Source organism: Dermacentor variabilis, chromosome 3, assembly GCF_050947875.1.
Source record: "Dermacentor variabilis isolate Ectoservices chromosome 3, ASM5094787v1, whole genome shotgun sequence".
Taxonomy (NCBI): domain Eukaryota; kingdom Metazoa; phylum Arthropoda; class Arachnida; order Ixodida; family Ixodidae; genus Dermacentor; species Dermacentor variabilis.
In genome coordinates this window covers 78,247,563-78,264,084 of record NC_134570.1, presented here as the reverse complement: position 1 = coordinate 78,264,084, position 16,522 = coordinate 78,247,563, and the positions used below count along the sequence as shown (strand labels likewise).

Genomic DNA, 16,522 nt, shown 5'->3' with positions numbered 1-16,522 from the left:
GCATGCGATTTTGTTTTACGAAGATGTTGTTCTACTGCGAGGGCAGCCTTCAGTTGTTCTTGTGGTGTAGTGGTTATCACATCCGCCTAACACGCGGAAGGTCCCAGGTTCGATCCCTGGCAGGAACAGTACTTTTTTTTTTTAGCCAACCTTCTTTTTTTTTTTTACATAGGCAGGTGACATTACTTTTTCCTGGGCATCTGGGGAAGTAGGGCGCGTTGGTAAATCACAGAAACTGTTTAATACGGGAGAAAAACGTCACCGTTAGAAGGAGACGGTGTTTTCATTTCATTCTCGCTCGACTGGCCTGTCTTGAAGAGTGAGACGCGCTTGAATGTATTTAACTTCGACCCGATATTGAGAAACGTTTGTCGGCCACTTCAGGTGTTTGTGGCTGGATAGATAGATAGATAGATAGATAGATAGATAGATAGATAGATAGATAGATATCAACAGGACATTTGCCTTAGAGGCTGGCTAACGCATCACAAATATGCGCGACACGTTTTTAAAGCTGTCTGTAAGTGTCACACTAAAATTCTTCTGCCGTCTCTTACGGTAGCTTAAGTATGCGCTTCAGGCTCTGAGTTGGAAGCTTTCCATTGCAGCTTATTGCCTGAACGTGTCTTTAGCTGGCACATACGCTTTTCTTTTCTTTTGCTGTGGTTCTGCTTGTAAGTCGCAAAGCACTTCCCTATAGTTCTCAAGCAAAGTCTGATCAAAACTTTTATGCATATTATACCTAACGAAAGAACCAGAAACAAGGCCGACAAGCCGTCATTACCCTGGTACCCATCGGAAAAAGAAATAAAGTTGGTAAAATGAATAATGTATATGGAGACACGACCAGCTGATCAACCTCCAAAGTTACAAGCATCAAAGGGGAAATATTTTAAGTTATTCTTGAGAGACACCCACAGAAGTTTATGCTGTGGGTTTTAACGAAGTACTGCGGAAACGTTTTACACTAAGAGATACAGTTTTAAGTATCACGATACAATCGGGTAGCTTTAAGTGATCAGAGAAGAAAATTTAATCAACTTTGGCAATGTGGTTTCACAAGTGCAGTGTATTATCTGTCAACACTTGAGTCCGTCAAAAGCAGTAAAGAGTGAGAAAAAGGTTTGCAGTTTGAGGCATCAGTCGGGCCTGGTGGAGTTTTCCTGTGAGTTGTTCATAATTCTTTCGACGTGACCACATTGCTAGCTGTTTGCTATCTGACGCGGTGTTGTGCGTCATTGCCGCCTTGGTTTCCGCTGCACGGGAAATAAATGAGCCCAATGCATGCAGGGAATTGAGAAAGTGGCCACAGGTTTCGAAGTAATGCAATGATTAATGCGCTTGAGCAACACGCGTATGAGCATTGAGTAACATTTTCCAGCATGCTTCGTGAACCTCGTGTCATCCTATTTCTTTCCAACCCGCCGTGGTTGCTCAGTGGCTATGGTGTTAGGCTGCTGAGCACGAGGTCGCGGGATCGAATCCCGGCCACGGCGGCCGCATTTCGATGGGGGCGAAATGCGAAAACACCCGTGTACTTAGATTTAGGTGCACGTTAAAGAACCCCAGGTGGTCGAAATTTCCGGAGTCCTCCACTACGGCGTGCCTCATAATCAGAAAGTGGTTTTGGCACGTAAAACCCCATAATTAAAAAAAAATTATATTTCTTTTCAAAAACCGCGCCCGCAGCGCCAATCATTACGCGCTTCACGAGTAGAGTTACTGTATATGCTACCGCAGGTAGCAGAGTTGCGCGTCTGTTTTATCACGCCGCTAGCGCCCCTATTGGCAGAGCGTCATCACGTGGTAGTCAAGCAACCGTGCATTGCGGAGAAGCAGATGCCCGGGCCAATTTTTGTATTTCCCGCCGCCGCCGCTGCAGCGAACTGGATTGACACAAGTTATCGCCAGTCAAATTCAAAGCGAATCCGGCCGATCTTGGCGTTCGCTGTTCGCGTGCGCACTAGCTGCGGAGAAACAACACAACGTGCGCAGCGCATGTCACACACAGTTGGTTCATCGCAGTGTCCGCGCAGTCCCATCGGAATGATATAATGACCGGGTGCTCTGCTCCCGTCTGCACGAATCGCTCTGAAAGCGAAAAAGCTTTTTATTCGATCCCATTCAAACCCATGCACCACACTGCTTTCACAGAACTGTCATAAAAAATCCAGCTCACATTTTCAGGATAATGCACTGCTTTGGTTGCTGTTTCTGAACATAAAAAGGTTACACAACTAAGTAAAGATATTTCATCTACTACTGCTTATGTGAAGCAGGATGCAAGAGGAATTAATGTCGTTATTTACCATCCGGTAAGGGCCTTTACTGTGTTTTGCATTATTATCCATATTGTAGCTACGTCAATCCTGTGAGAGAAAAACTTTCACTACACTCCCACAGAAGGTTACTTTTCGAATCCCTGCAGTGAAAAGGCACATAATGAAGTGGCACTTGAAGGTGTGGCTGATATCCAGTGCCTGCTAGTAGGTGGGTACGTTTCTACAGCAAATTTAATGGGGTACTAGAGTCGAAATACTAATGGTTGGTCATTAATTCACCAGTAATATTTAAGACTGCCTACACGTTGAGAGCTTTGGCACATAAGCAGGTATGCCTATTGCAAAACCCAGTGTCCAGTGCAGCGCCGGATTATGGGCCCAGTGCCGCGCGCTGGATGCTGGGGTGCTGGGCAGGCGCGGCGTACTGGGAGGCACTGGGTACTGGTGCGAAAAACAGCTCTAGCGCGTTAAATAAGCGGTGCCTGGACACCGTATACATATTTTTTGAGAACAGAAATAGAGAGCATTTTGGCGCAATAAAAAAAACCAAAAAGCTCCGACCAGGATTCGAACATCGGAGCTGCAAATCCCAAGCCCGGTACTTTACCACTACGCCACGCCAGAAGCCGAACATCGGCGCATGATTTTCTACATTAAGGACCAAGAAGTAGCTTTAGTTTCACAGAGAGAAGTCTCGCTCAGTCATGGTAGATGCGCTATCGCCCAGCAACTAAAGCTCACGCCTGTACCACAAAGAAAATTTAGCTGTCCATATTCAGTAGCTTGCTCGGAAGTGCCACAACACCGATTTTCACTTGCGATTGGCATTTTAACTTCGAAAAAAGTCCTAAATGAACCACTGACTCGGGACGCTGTGTGGGCTGTTACTACCGATTTGGATAGCCGTTTGTTGTTCTTCACGCGAAGGATATGCAACGTTTTCTTAGTTCAGTGATGCCTTTCAGTCGACACGTCTGTCTATTCATATATCTTCGTCAGAGAAGCGCAGGCTAGGACTGATCCTTCGGCGACAGCACATATATACCTGTGTTCATGACGCGTCACATCGGCGCTCATCGCTACTTGTGCTGTTTGTGCGCTCATGCTACTTGTGTTTATTTAAGGACACTCATGCGAAAGCTGAAATATGGTGATCTATCCTTGTTAGACTTCTTGATTCCTGAGCCTAGACGCGCCGAGAGCGTGCAGATGGACTCGGCGGATACGCTTGGCATAAGCTTCGGTGGGGACCGATCTCGGCGCCTTTTCTTGACGATCTTATTCAGTCAGCTGTTTCGATGCACTTTGTTTGCGATTAGGCGGAAAAGCACTCCATAAGCGATGCAAAAGTGCCCACGGTCGATCGACAATACGGTAGGCAAGTCGCCTGCAAAAACAGAGTGCGGCTTCGCCGCACAGATTTGGTTGCTTGCCAGGCAAGATGGCGGACCTACGCGCAACTCTGCTACCTGTGGTAGCATATAGCCCCGTTTACATGAATACGACAGAAGCGTATCGTATTAACTTTCAAGCGTATCGCATCTCATGTAAACGATGTAATTCGCTAGGAAGACGTATCGCATTCAATACGCCAAACAGGGGTAGTTTCAGATGGAGAATGCGCATTTCAGCGGCGCATGTAAACAGAAGCGTATCACATCAGGAATTATGGGAAAGCATTCGCTGCGGGATTACAACCGGCCAACCAACCAGCGCCGCGGCCGCTGCCGCACTGCGAGACATCAAAGCAAAATGGCGGCTGAAGGAGCAGGTGCGTCGCACGGTCTTGTTGCTCGCGAGGAAGCGTCAACTCGCGTTTCCTTTACACGCGAGGAAACATCATCCTTTTTAGCTATAGTTAGTGAGATGAATATAAGTGAATTGTTGGATTCCCGGCGTCAGCGAAATCAGGCACACTTTCAAAAAATACAAGCCGAGATGGCCGCGCTCGGCTACCATTGGTCTTGGCAGCAACTGCGGACTCACTGGAAGAACCTGAAGTCCAGATACAATAAGGTATGTTTCCAATTTTAGTTGTTCCCCTTCTCGGCCTGTGCCATAGTGTTGGTTGCTTAGAACACCTTTCTCTTTCTTTTGACATGCCCTAGGAGCTGCTAGAGCAAAGCAAGAGCGGCGCGGGAAAATCCACTTGGCAGTGGTTTTCTGAAATGAATGCTCTACTCGCACATCGTCCTATGAGCCAAGCGCTGCATTACGGTATCGACAGTAACGAGCCGGATGAAAGTGAAGACTCCCGAGCCGGTAAGCGAATACAGCATAACACTCGCGTACTTTGCGGACTGCGCAAAAGCAACGACGTATATGGGTACGAAGCGAGTAAAACTTCGCGTGAACGTTGCGTACAAACGGCAGCTCGCAGCTGTGAAGAGGCGCGGCCAGAAGGTGCGAGAACACAAACCGCAGGGGGCAAGCGTTATGTAGACAAGCTTCCCGCGAATAAGATTAAGAACTGCGATTGCAACCGAAGATATCGATATCCCTATGTGTACCGCTCGATGCTGCCCGCTGCAGATCCCACTGCGGTGGACATCTGGTGAATTCACGAACTTCTTTTCCTATCGTTGTAGGCTCGCGTTTAGGAGTATGGTCTTTACAAAAGAATATGTGGTCATTTGCATGCCTGGCGTTTGTCACTTTGTTGGAAAACCCTAGCTCTGTTTGCGCCAGTGAAATAAAATGTGCCACTGCGGACATGTTCACCATAACTGGAGACGCAAGCACATTGAATGTAATGGTGCCTTTGCAGGTAATACCTAATATGTATTTGTTCCGCCTTCTTTTTGTAATTAAACGTGAAAACTAGCAGAAGACTCTGCGCAATGTGCACTTACTTATAAGGCTGTTCGTATTTATTTTATTCGCAGACACGTGTGCAAGTGAAGCTGATGACGTCGAAACGCTCCGAAGTACACAGTCCTGTAAGTCACTGGTTCCTTTCTGTCTAATCACATACGCCCGTTAAGAAACCTTTGAAATTATGGGGTTTTACGTGCCAAAGCACTTTCTGATTATGAGGCACACCGTAGTGGCGGACACCGAAAATTTCGACGTGGGGTTCTTAACGAGGACCTAAATCTAAGTACACAGGTGTTCTTGCATTTTGCCCCCATCGAAATGCGGCCGCCATGGCCGGGATACGATCCCGCGACCTTGTGCTTAGCAGCCCAACACCATAGCCACTAAGCAACCACGGCGGGTTTTAAGAAACCTTTTTCGTGCTCACCTGGCCAAGAAATGAAGAACGCTGGAAACATTCTGTGAACGTTAACTTGGGCAATGCGACTGTGCTGTGCATAAAAAACGTTTGCTAAGAAATATATACAATTTTGGGTAAATTAGCACTGCAATCCGAGGTCACAAGATCTGCGATGCTGAAATTGCAGAATATTAGGGAAAACCAAAGTGCTCCTTTTCTTCGCAAGCAAGTCTTAAAATTTGCATGACGTGACAAAGCGAAAAGAACAAAAGGTTCTGTACTGGAATAGGTTTCTTATGACAAAGTTAAACTATTCAACTGCTTGTGTTTGCGTGCAGCCCCAGAAGCCAGCTGTTCACAGCCACCAAGGAAGCGCTCCAGATACAGCAAGCACTCGGAGCTGCGTGAACTGTTCGCTGATCAGCAAAGCAGAAGTGCTGAGCTCTTAAGACAGCACACAGACATGATATTTCAACAGCAGCGGCAGCTTTTACAGGAGGAGCGGAATAACATGAATCAACTCATGGCAAACATTACAACTTCCTTCCTTCAAGGCACTCAAGCCCTTTTGTCACAAGTGTTCAGCCAACAGATGCAAATGACAGGCCACCAGCCAGCAGTGTTCAGCTTTCCTGCACAAGGACCTTTTGTCACAACGGGGGTGGCCTCCAACATCACAAGCTTCCAACCATGTCACCCGTCAAACTCGACGCAAGACATGCCAGCGCAACCGAACTTTTCTGGCTCAACCACATCGAGGTCGCCTCACTCATAAGCGACTCATATAAGTGTGTTTCATTGAGTGCTATAAACAGCTGGTGCTGTCTGATGTTCCTTTAAAAAATTGCTCACAGGCACTGTAGCACTCTAGTCACTTACGTTGTTTTTTCTGTGGGTCTGTGGTGCTGTCTCACTCACATTTTGTTTTGCTCGACCCTTACTAACTTTTTTTTTCGCGTTTTATCTTAGAGATCTGTGGTGTCTAGCCATTGGTTATTTTTTGCTCTGGGTCGGCTCATTTGTAGGTGGCTCATATTCAGTGTGCTATGCTAAGTGCTGGAAACAGCTGGTGCTGTCCGACATTCTTTGTACTCTAGTCACTCTTGCTATTTTTCGCTGTAGGTCATTTTATTGCATTGCCTGCATTTCTTACTATTTCATCAGATATGAAAAGGTGGGTTGTCTAGCCCGTCTGGTTATTTTTTGCTGCCTGCCACTCAGTTTATGTGGTACCTACATTTTTTGTATTTTATCTATTTTATCGCAGGTAAGAGAGCTGTGTTGTCTACTCACTCCTTTGTTTTGCTGGACCAAATACATTGCCTGCATTTTTTTTGGTACTATCTCAGATAACAAAAGCTATGTTGTCTAGCCTCTGGTGACATTTTGCCTACATGCAGTGCCTATATTTTTTTGTATTTTGTGATAGAGCTGTGGTGGCTAGCCACAGGTTTTTTTCTGTGTGACACTGTCAAGTGCCTACATCATTTATGACTTTTATGACTCCTATTATAGTCAAGAGAACCTGTGATGTCTAGCCAGTCTGGCAATTTTTTGTTGTGAAGGACACTTTATACAGTGCCTGTATATTTTCTGTACATTTTATCACGGATAAAAGGTGCTGTGGTGCCTAGTCACTCTAGGTATTTTTGCAGCGGGTCGCACTCAATTGTGGCCACATTTTATTGTGGATGTCCTCTCACAGTTAAGCAAAATTTATTTTTTGTCACGTGTAACAAACATGTTTACCAATTGTAGTACACAAAGACAGTGTTTCCACTACTCCTGCATTTACTGTTTAAATTTTTTATATATATTACATGAAAGTATTGGCCACTTCCATTGCTTAATGAGAAGCAATGCTGCCTTGTTACTGTTGTGTACAAATTGTAAGCTGAATTTAGCAGACAAGATGGTGCTTCCAGTTCTTAATAAACATTTTATTTTCACACTTTGTTGCATTTTATCTGGGATATGTTGAAGGTGGAATGAACACCTTGAGCTTAGGAACTTCTGTTCCTCACAACCACCCTATAATTTGAACACATAACATGTGATCTCCAAACAGGTTGCAAGTTTATGAATGAGTAACTGCTTCTCACTTTTATAGGCGTATTGCAGTTCGTCATCTAAGACAGGGCCAGTGTACTTCTGCTTCGGTACATGTTAAAAATGTGTTAACAATTACCATGTTAACTTCGTGACCTTTATTAACGTTCTACCATGAAGCAGAGCGCAAAGGAAATTCTTCTGCCATGTACTGCTTCAAAAAGTCTCTCATAGCATAGACGGCATTCCGGTCCTGAGGACTGTTAGACGGCTGCACATAGATGTTTTGCTCCGTATCTTGAACAGCTGACAGCCACGCATCTGCGATGCTTTCCCGCCTTTGTTCACAGAAATTGTGCAGTATACACGTTGCTGCTATTACCGTTGGCATAAACTTATAGCTGGTATCTGCGCGTTTTAAAAGTATGCGCCATCGTCCCTTTAGCCGCCCAAATGCGTGCTCCACTACATTGCGCCCTGAACTATGGTAAACGTTAAATGACTCCTGTTCCTTAGAGAGTGCCCCTGTATAGCCTTTTAAAATCCATGGCAAACATGGGTACGCAGGGTCGCCAAGCAGCATAAATGGTATCTGGAAGCCGCGCAAGGTTCTTTCTCCCTGTGGCAGCAAGTCGTTGCTCCTCCGGTACAAGTTGGACAGCTTGAGCACTGTGGCATCATGTGCTGATCCAGGCACGTTGCAAGTGATGCTGCGAAACCTGAAAAATTAGGCATCATTTAGATCATGCTTTTTTTTGCAGAGGAGGTTTTAAGATATGCCAGGCTTTGTGCTGTTATCTAATCTCACTAACATGGGGAAGTGTTCAGCTATGCATGAGAAAAAGTAAGGCAAGAATGCACCATATGAAAGACGCAACAGTTGCACAACTTTGTACAGAAATCACTGAGTAAATAACGCACTTAGTGTAGCAGGAGTCCTTAGCTGTAAATTAACTGAAGATGCAAGTCCTGGTCATCCACAGCAGCCTTCATGGTATAAAAGCATATTTATAGTAAACAATGTAGTCAAGCCCTTTCTTCAGAACATGGGTGCAGTGACTTGCACACAAATGTGAGCTAAATGGCATCTTGCTGCAATACTCTTAGCATTTTATGTTGGCTTTGAGCTGAACTATGAATAACTACAGCACTGGAAACCTATATTTTGTTGTCTAGGTGTCTTAGGTTTAGAAAGCATAGCTAAAACACACTTACAGGCCTCTGTCATCCACTACGGCTTGTACATTGTGCGATGTCCAGCCCTTCCTGTTTACGAAGTCTCTGTAGCCTTTCTTCGGGGCAGTTATTGGAATGTGAGTCCCATCAATCGCCCCGAAAACTTGAGGCAAGTGGCACCTGAGCTCAAAGTTTCTGGCTATTGCTGTGGCTTCTTGTGCTGATGGTAGCATTATGAATGTCTTCAAGTAATACTTGGTAAGTGCACGACAGAACATGTAAAAGCACTTTTTTACAGTACTTTTGTGCACGCCAAATTGGTTTGCAACATTCCTGTACTCGCAGCAACTAGCTAGCTTGTACAATGCAATGGCCACTCTCTTTTCCAGGGGCAAGGGAGCTCTCACCCAGCCAGATTTGGGTGACATATAATCTCCCATGAGAGAGACAAGCTCATAAAATGACGCCCGGCTCATGCGGAAATTTTCCCTCCAGTCGCTGTCCGTGAATTCTTCTAAGACGATGCGACACCACCATACATCACATCTTGTTTTTGCCCAGAAAGACCGCTTGCGCCGCTCTTTTGATAAACGATCTGTAAAATAATGCACGAATAAATTAGCGGGAACACTGCAAGCATTTCTACATATTTCTACCTAAAACATGCAGTATTCTCCACAGGGAACTACAGTGGATTGTTACTTCATATTCAATTTTTTGTTAACCACAGCCACAGCTTGTGGGACATATAAAAGCGCGCACAGAAAGCTAACGTTTCCTTACAATTTCTTAGTAGTGAAACGTGTTAACGAAACATCATGTCCTACAAAATGCGGCTAGTACTTGGCAAAGAAAATAATGCCATGTTGCAATAAATGCGGTTCACATAGATGGAGGAGCAATGCCAGTAGATTATTAACAAAACTGCGGTTTTCACAGCACCGTAGACGTGTGACAAAGTTTTTTTTTTTAACAATATAACGCTCGCTTTCTTTTCAGTGCATCAAATCGATCATGGTACGTGCAGATTACAAAAGAATCATATTTCCAACTCATGATGTTATAAGTCGTTTCTTTTCTTTTTTTAAAGAACACGCAATTCGCGTAAACAAGGGTGGGCCACATAATTAGGACGTTTTTCTTACCTTGCATCAGCGCCAATCCGCTGAGAGTCGACGCCGTTGTGGCACTGGCGCCAAGTTGCAAAGCTTGAGTGTGCAGCAGCCGTATTTGTCGGCAACGCTCTTGGTAGCGGATAAGTGCTAATGCAAACCAAACTACATGCAAATTCATCCACGCAGACAAGAGAAGCAGGACGTGCAGATGCAGAGACGCACTGAAGCACATAGCTCACTCGGTGCGTATGGTATCGCTTTCGGATTGTTCGCGCGGGACAGCGGAAGCATGCTTACCGGAAGTAGTGGGGCTCATTTTCAAATGTGACACTAGACGGCGCTAGCTTGCCAGCCAGAGAGATGCGCATACATGTAAACGGAGGTGCATCAGCGGAATGCGATACGGCAAGATAATACGATACGCTTCTACCGTATTCATGTAAACGCGGCTAGTAATTCTATTCACGAGGGGCGCCTGGCGTCCTCTCTCGGTGGCGAGTTCGTTCGGCGTTGTGTGACTCGTGGCCTCCGAGATCTTTACTAGAGACTAAGGAGCGCCGTTGCGAGCTCGGAAGCCGCACCCGACTGATATGGCATCTGAGCACGTGCGTAGGTCGCCCTTTGCTTACATTGTATAAAGAGGAAGTGTCGTGGCCTGAGTGGCTATCATTCATTCATTCACTTTACGCGCAAGTGTAACCGTCCAGCGCTTCAAATCGGCGGTGTCTGTCTGAAGCCGCGAAGCAAGCGTACGAGGACGGCGCCTGGAGGTGAAGAAAATCGCGCGCCGGGGAAAGTGCGAAGGAGCGCGAGCGCGCGGCAAAGTAACGCTACCTAAAGGAAAATGTGAGTAACGTTGAGCGAAGTGGGGAACGGCAAACAGAGCGAAGCGTCGCGGATGACGAAGTTAGTCAGAGGCGCGCCGCGCCGGCTTGACCTCCTCTGGCAGTTGATACAGGTGGCAGTTGATAAGCGCCGGTCGCCTTTCGATGGGGGCGAAATGCAAAAAAAAAAAAAAGTTCATGTGCTTAGATATCGGTGCACGTTAATTAAAGGACCCCACCCCAGCTGGTCAAAATGATTCCGTAGTTGCCAGCTACTGCCTGCCTCGTAATCAGATCGTGGTATTGGTAGATAAAAGCTCACAATCTAACTTCAGTTAACTAGGAGGCATCGAATCAGCGCCATGCCACTAGGCTATGCCGGTGCGACGCGAATACCTCAAGAACGGCGTCGCACCTTCTGCAGATTCGCTGGCATTCAATTATTGTTCAGGGGCCTGGGTACCGGATGCCTATATAGGGCAGCGGTAACTGCGTCCTGCCGACGCTGATTGAGCAGGCTTTGATCAATTTTTGCTCGTGCCACCGACGAAAATAACAAGTTCAGATGCTCACGCAAAGACCAACGACGCAATCAAGATTATAAGGGAGGTGCCGCCTCGAAGATATGGAGCCGGTAGCTTCGCTGCAGCGTGAAAAGGTTTGCTTCGTTATCGCTTAGTTTCTCACTGTTAACAAGCTAACAAAACGTGCTGCTCCTCCGAGTTTGGCCGAGGTCACGGAGGAAACACGTCGTACTCGATGCATGTCTGTCTTTCTACGCGTGTGGCTCGTACTACTGAAGTAAGCAAACCTTTTTGCTTATCGGTGATGAAATATAGTGCAAGACTTTATCGAACGCTTTCCGTTTTAAGCGTGACACGGTGACTTCTTCAACGTTGGTCTTACTGTTCTTCGCAGGGAATTGTTTTGTATAAACGAAAACTGTGCGGAATAAAAAATAATATCGTCGATTGTTCTGTATCCCCATTGCATTTGTCTGCATTGCAAGCCTGAAACAGTGGTCGGAATCAGTGGACAATTTTGTGACAAGCTTTTGGAAATAGTCCAAAAGCTTAATGTTAGCGACTTCGCGAGCAAGCAGCAAGCAGGGTTTGGGGGTCTCGGAAGGTAAACATCGCACTTTTTATATCTCCGAAACTACATGTCACATTCAGTAATATATTCATTCAGAGGCATCGCTCTCGCTCCTGTGTTCTCAGGCTTGAGGAAAAGGTGTTGGGTGGCTCCTTCAACAGTTAAATCTGTACCTCTACATACGCCCACATACCTTGAGGAAAAGGTGTTGGGTGGCTCCTTCAACAGTTAAATCTGTACCTCTACATACGCCCACATACCTTGAGGAAAAGGTGTTGGGTGGCTCCTTCAACAGTTAAATCTGTACCTCTACATACGCCCACATACCTTGAGGAAAAGGTGTTGGGTGGCTCCTTCAACAGTTAAATCTGTACCTCTACATACGCCCACATACCAGTGCGCTTACTAAATCTTAAGTTTCGCACCCATGCCGCAAACAATTATTCACGTTTATCGGTTCCTTTCAAAGGAGCTTTGCGGCCGGTCGAAAGCTTTCATTCAGCCCACTGCATCGGTCTTATTCTTGTAGGAACTTTCTTTGGACGGGGCTGTTTATTTCCTGCATTTGTTTCTTTCTTTCGTAATGACGGAAGTCTTTTCGGAAAGTACAATGCACGTGTTCCCTCACGTTCTGGTGTTCTTGCAGTTCTTCCGCGAATCTACACTGGACCGAAATTACTTTTTACGATCACCTTACAAGTGGTTCTCTTGGCCGACATTCATTGCGCTTGTATATTGCTAGAAATGTCCGGAAAGAAACGAAAACAAAGCAAGTTAATATCTTCGTGACTATATATTACGCAATTTAGACAATATAAGCAATTTAAAATTTTCGACACGCCCGTTTTTAACTCCATATATTTCTGAAAAAAAGAATGTAGTTCGTGCAAACTGTGAATATCGAAGTCGTTGCGCCGAACGAAAATAATGTCACTTAATCGATAGTAATACAAAGGATTCTTCGGGTGCAATTTTTGCAAAGCTTATCGCGCAATCGGCGCTACTCTTCTAGGCAAAAAAAAAATAATTGTTGGCTGTTCAATTCGCGACGTAATAATAAACATGCCGGCGTAAGTCGACATCGGGCCGGAGGGAAAGCATGCGAGATTTCTAACAATATTTATTCCCGTGGCGCAAGGATTATTGCGCCAATATACGCATGCACGCAAATTGGGCGGCGGTCCTTGAATATGTCCGCCAGGGAGGAGACTTCGCTCCGCTGCATGTAGTAACCACTGTTTCCGTAGCCCGTTCATTCGACCCCACAGGAGCACGCTGGTTTCCATAGAGTTGTAATCCATGGTTGGAAAACAATACTAGCGGACTCGAAGCGCACGCGTCGTCCGCTTGGCGATACGCAATTCGCAGAAGACCTCGCAGAGGACTTCGGACGCTTCCGGATGTGAATGTATCACCACGATTTGAGGGCCCTTCGCGACACTGTTTTCTATACGGTAGACTTATGAAACGCAAACAAGTTAGGGCTAACGACAGAACGCGTTCTTTCGTCCTCGCTTTGGCCAATCCGTGCAATGTCGACATGATAAATCCAAGTGCATACGCTTAGTTTGAGGCCCACGCAATCTTTGGTGACATATAAGCTGCGATGCGAAATCGTGTTCTTGAACTTTCAGAATTTTAGTCTGTGCTTGTACGTTTTGTTATTTTGACGGAATACCGGGTTGCCGGAAACCTATAGACTTGAGCAGCCGCATTGGTGGCGTCATTTTGTGGCGCGCACCAGAGGAGACCTGCTGCTGCTATTGCATTAACCAATGATATTATCGTAGCTGCAACGTGTACAGCGTGGGCAGCGAAATGGCAATTAAGAAGCAGCCCTTTATTCTTTTTGTTCCTTCGACCCGAACGCCTATGTAATTCAAAACTCCTAACGTACGCGCTTTGGTTGGACAAAACCTTACAAGACGTCACTACGATTTAGCCTATAAACTCGTAGGTTACTTTTTTGTGTACTGTGTCACCATGTAGGATTAAGGGAAGTTTATAATTGCACTGTACGTTACCTTCTCTGTGAAATAGACGAGTGAAAGAGAAAAAAAATAGTCGAACTTTGCGTGCTTAGAGAAAGACAGATGTGGGGAGACGAATTGATGTATATTGACACGAACACAACGTTTATCTTTTCTTCAGTGGCTCCTATTTCACGTATACTTACAACTCTTAAAGTTACCACTCGGCGGAAGGTGCGCCTGCATGTATCAGAACTTGATCAATTGTTGCCGCACATTGTGCCTGTTGTCTAGGTTCTCGCCGAACCTTGTGTAATCGGATTGCATGGGTGACGCGAATAGTGTTGCAAATGCATTCTGGGAGGCATAATAATGAGAGCAATTACGATGGAATCTGCGAGAAGTCATGCATAAATAGACGACGCTCTTGACCCGAGGTACCAAATTCAACGATCGACGCATGTGCTCGTCGCTGTTGTATTGCCCGAGTGTAACGTGTTTGTGGACCCAAGTTCGTACACATCACATAGTTTCGTGACTTACAGCTGTGCCACGGTCGGATTCGTCATCATCACGACCACGTGAGAATATATATATATATATATATATATATATATATATATATCCGGAACGCAAGAAATATTCCCCAACAATTACTATACTCCCTAACGCGACACTTGAGCGCAGGTCTACACGTGTTTTAATTTCGCGATTTATTGAGGCATCGCACCGATCACTGCACCGACTGGCAGAGCCGCTATGCTATATATAGACCGGCCACACAGTTACCGCTTCCCGGCAACTTCAGCGCCACCAAGCTCTTGCTATTATACTGCCTAATGTCCTACCTAGGTCAAAAAAAGAAAAGAAAAGAAACGCAAGATGACCTCTCATAACCAAATTTTCTGACCTCCTATTGTGAATTTTGTTTTTGTACGTCTCCGTTTTTTGTCGTTTCCCTACCCTTCTTCCACCAATCCTCCAATCGCCTCTTACTAATCTCAATTGCGGAAATATTTACTTTCTCCCTGCTCTCGCTGAACCCAAAAGCTTCCCCGCAGGGGCGTCTGCGTGAGCAGGCGTTTGGTGTGTTGCGACACCACGTACCCGAGCACATGAGGGTTGGACCCTCCTGCGTGTAGCAATGCGAGGTTTAGCCGTGTCCGGGGAAAGGGGGATCCTAGGGGTTTAGACGATGTCGGGTGTTCGGACCTTTAAGGCCCCCGTGGAGGCAACACACCTCTTTGGCCTCTGCTTCACGTAGAGGGCACCCCAGGACTGACCCACCCGGGGGAAATCGGCACTCGTCTTTTCCTCTCTCTCATCAAATCTTCGTCCTTCTCTCTCACTTTTTGACCTTTCCTGTCTTCTTCTCTCTTCCATTTACTTCCTTTCTCCTTGGCGCCAAGGGTTAACCTGGTGCGACTACCCTACCTTGGGTACACCATATTTGGTTATAGTGACGGCGTACGGCTGGCGTCGTGCAGGCCTGTACACAAGCTCTGCCGCATCCCCTCGTTGGCATCCGTGATGGGCGGTCGGCGCTGTTGCCGAACAAACGCATTTTCTTATGGCAGCGTAAACTTCTGTCGTCTAGGGCAGGCGTCTGAAAAGATGCCGCACCGAAACACCGTTCCTAACCATGAATGAAAAAATGTCGTTCTTTGAAGCCAGAAAGCGACTATCGTACCTTTCGCTACGTAGTTATGCCGATGTGACGAAGGTGGGGGCAGAGTCACAGAGGCTCCAGGAGTCTTCTGAGCCCGCGCAAAGCGGTGCCGCAGTGACCCCCCTCGCCCCCGTAGTGCAGGCACCCAGTGCTGCTCCATCCTTTTAGAAGGGCCTGCAGACACCAGTTCCGCAGGCACCTAAAATCAACCAAACCCCAAGGCCCGAGACACGTGTCTCGGCGCCCGATTCTCGGTTCTCCAGTGCCTTGGAGAGAGCGATGGAGGTCGACCCAAAAAACCCCTATGTCATCGACGCCGAATGACAAGCGCTCTCTCCAGCGCGGAAAAGGGACAACGTCGAAATAACCACCTTAAATAAGAAAGCGATAACCTAAAGGTTATCGCTCCTTTGTATTAACCTTCTTTAGATCTGTCACCTAACATCTTATCTATTATTTTTTAGTAATGCCATTCTTTACCTTTCAGTTTCATAATGACTTACATTATCCACTGGAGTTGTACAGGTGTCTTACACAACTTGGATGACATGAAATACATGTTAACTTCCCTCCTGTGGCCTTGTGCTTACAGGAAACAAACCTAGGCGAAAAACACAGACATCTTAAAAGGTTTCACTGTTGTACGGCGCGACCGTACTCAGGTGAACCGGCTTTCGGGTGGTGTAGCTATTATTGTTCTGCAGGGTGGAATCGCAGCTAGAGAATTTCCTATTAATAGTCACATAGAAGCCGTTGCCGTCACCATTTTAGCTCACAAAACCATCACCATTTGTTCAATATACATTCCACCGCATTCACAGTCTACTGTAAGAGATAAGTTAATTTTAAACCAGCTACCTGAAACTATTTTAATTGGAGGAGATTTTAATGCACATAACACGTTATGGGGTAGTAAAACAACTGACACCAGGGGTTAAACGCTTGAAGATTTTATTCTAACAAACGATATATCCCTTTTAAACACCGGTGCGGCAACCTACTGCTCCCCAAGCACAGGAGCTATGAGTTGCCTAGATATGGCACTGTTCTCTCCATCTCTCTTTGGCGATTTTCAATGGAGTGTTATTGAAAACCCCTGTGGTAGTGACCATATGAATGCTATCA

General features: G+C 46.0%; 1 protein-coding gene and 1 non-coding gene across 2 annotated transcripts; both read left to right on the top strand.

The window, feature by feature from the left end:
* Positions 1 to 55: 55 nt before the first annotated feature.
* TRNAV-AAC (transfer RNA valine (anticodon AAC)) lies at positions 56 to 128 on the top strand. The gene has a single exon. It is a non-coding gene; the product is annotated as a tRNA-Val (tRNA).
* Positions 129 to 3,966: 3,838 nt separating this feature from the next.
* Positions 3,967 to 6,707, top strand: LOC142575922 (uncharacterized). Its single transcript, XM_075685723.1, has 4 exons — positions 3,967 to 4,298; positions 4,391 to 4,544; positions 5,168 to 5,221; positions 5,838 to 6,707. Exons 1-4 carry the CDS (start codon positions 4,035 to 4,037, stop codon positions 6,272 to 6,274), a joined length of 909 nt encoding a protein of 302 aa, XP_075541838.1. The 5' UTR covers positions 3,967 to 4,034; the 3' UTR covers positions 6,275 to 6,707.
* The last annotated feature ends 9,815 nt before the right edge of the window (positions 6,708 to 16,522 follow it).

What these genes read in the sequence shown, in the direction of transcription:
- LOC142575922 (XM_075685723.1), top strand. Translation starts at nt 4,035, where the DNA reads ATGGCGGCTGAAGGAGCAGGTGCGTCGCACGGTCTTGTTGCTCGCGAG. An exon ending in TGAAGTCCAGATACAATAAG is followed by an intron (nt 4,299 to 4,390) that starts GTATGTTTCCAA and finishes GACATGCCCTAG; the next exon opens with GAGCTGCTAGAGCAAAGCAA. An exon ending in AAGTGAAGACTCCCGAGCCG is followed by an intron (nt 4,545 to 5,167) that starts GTAAGCGAATAC and finishes TTTTATTCGCAG; the next exon opens with ACACGTGTGCAAGTGAAGCT.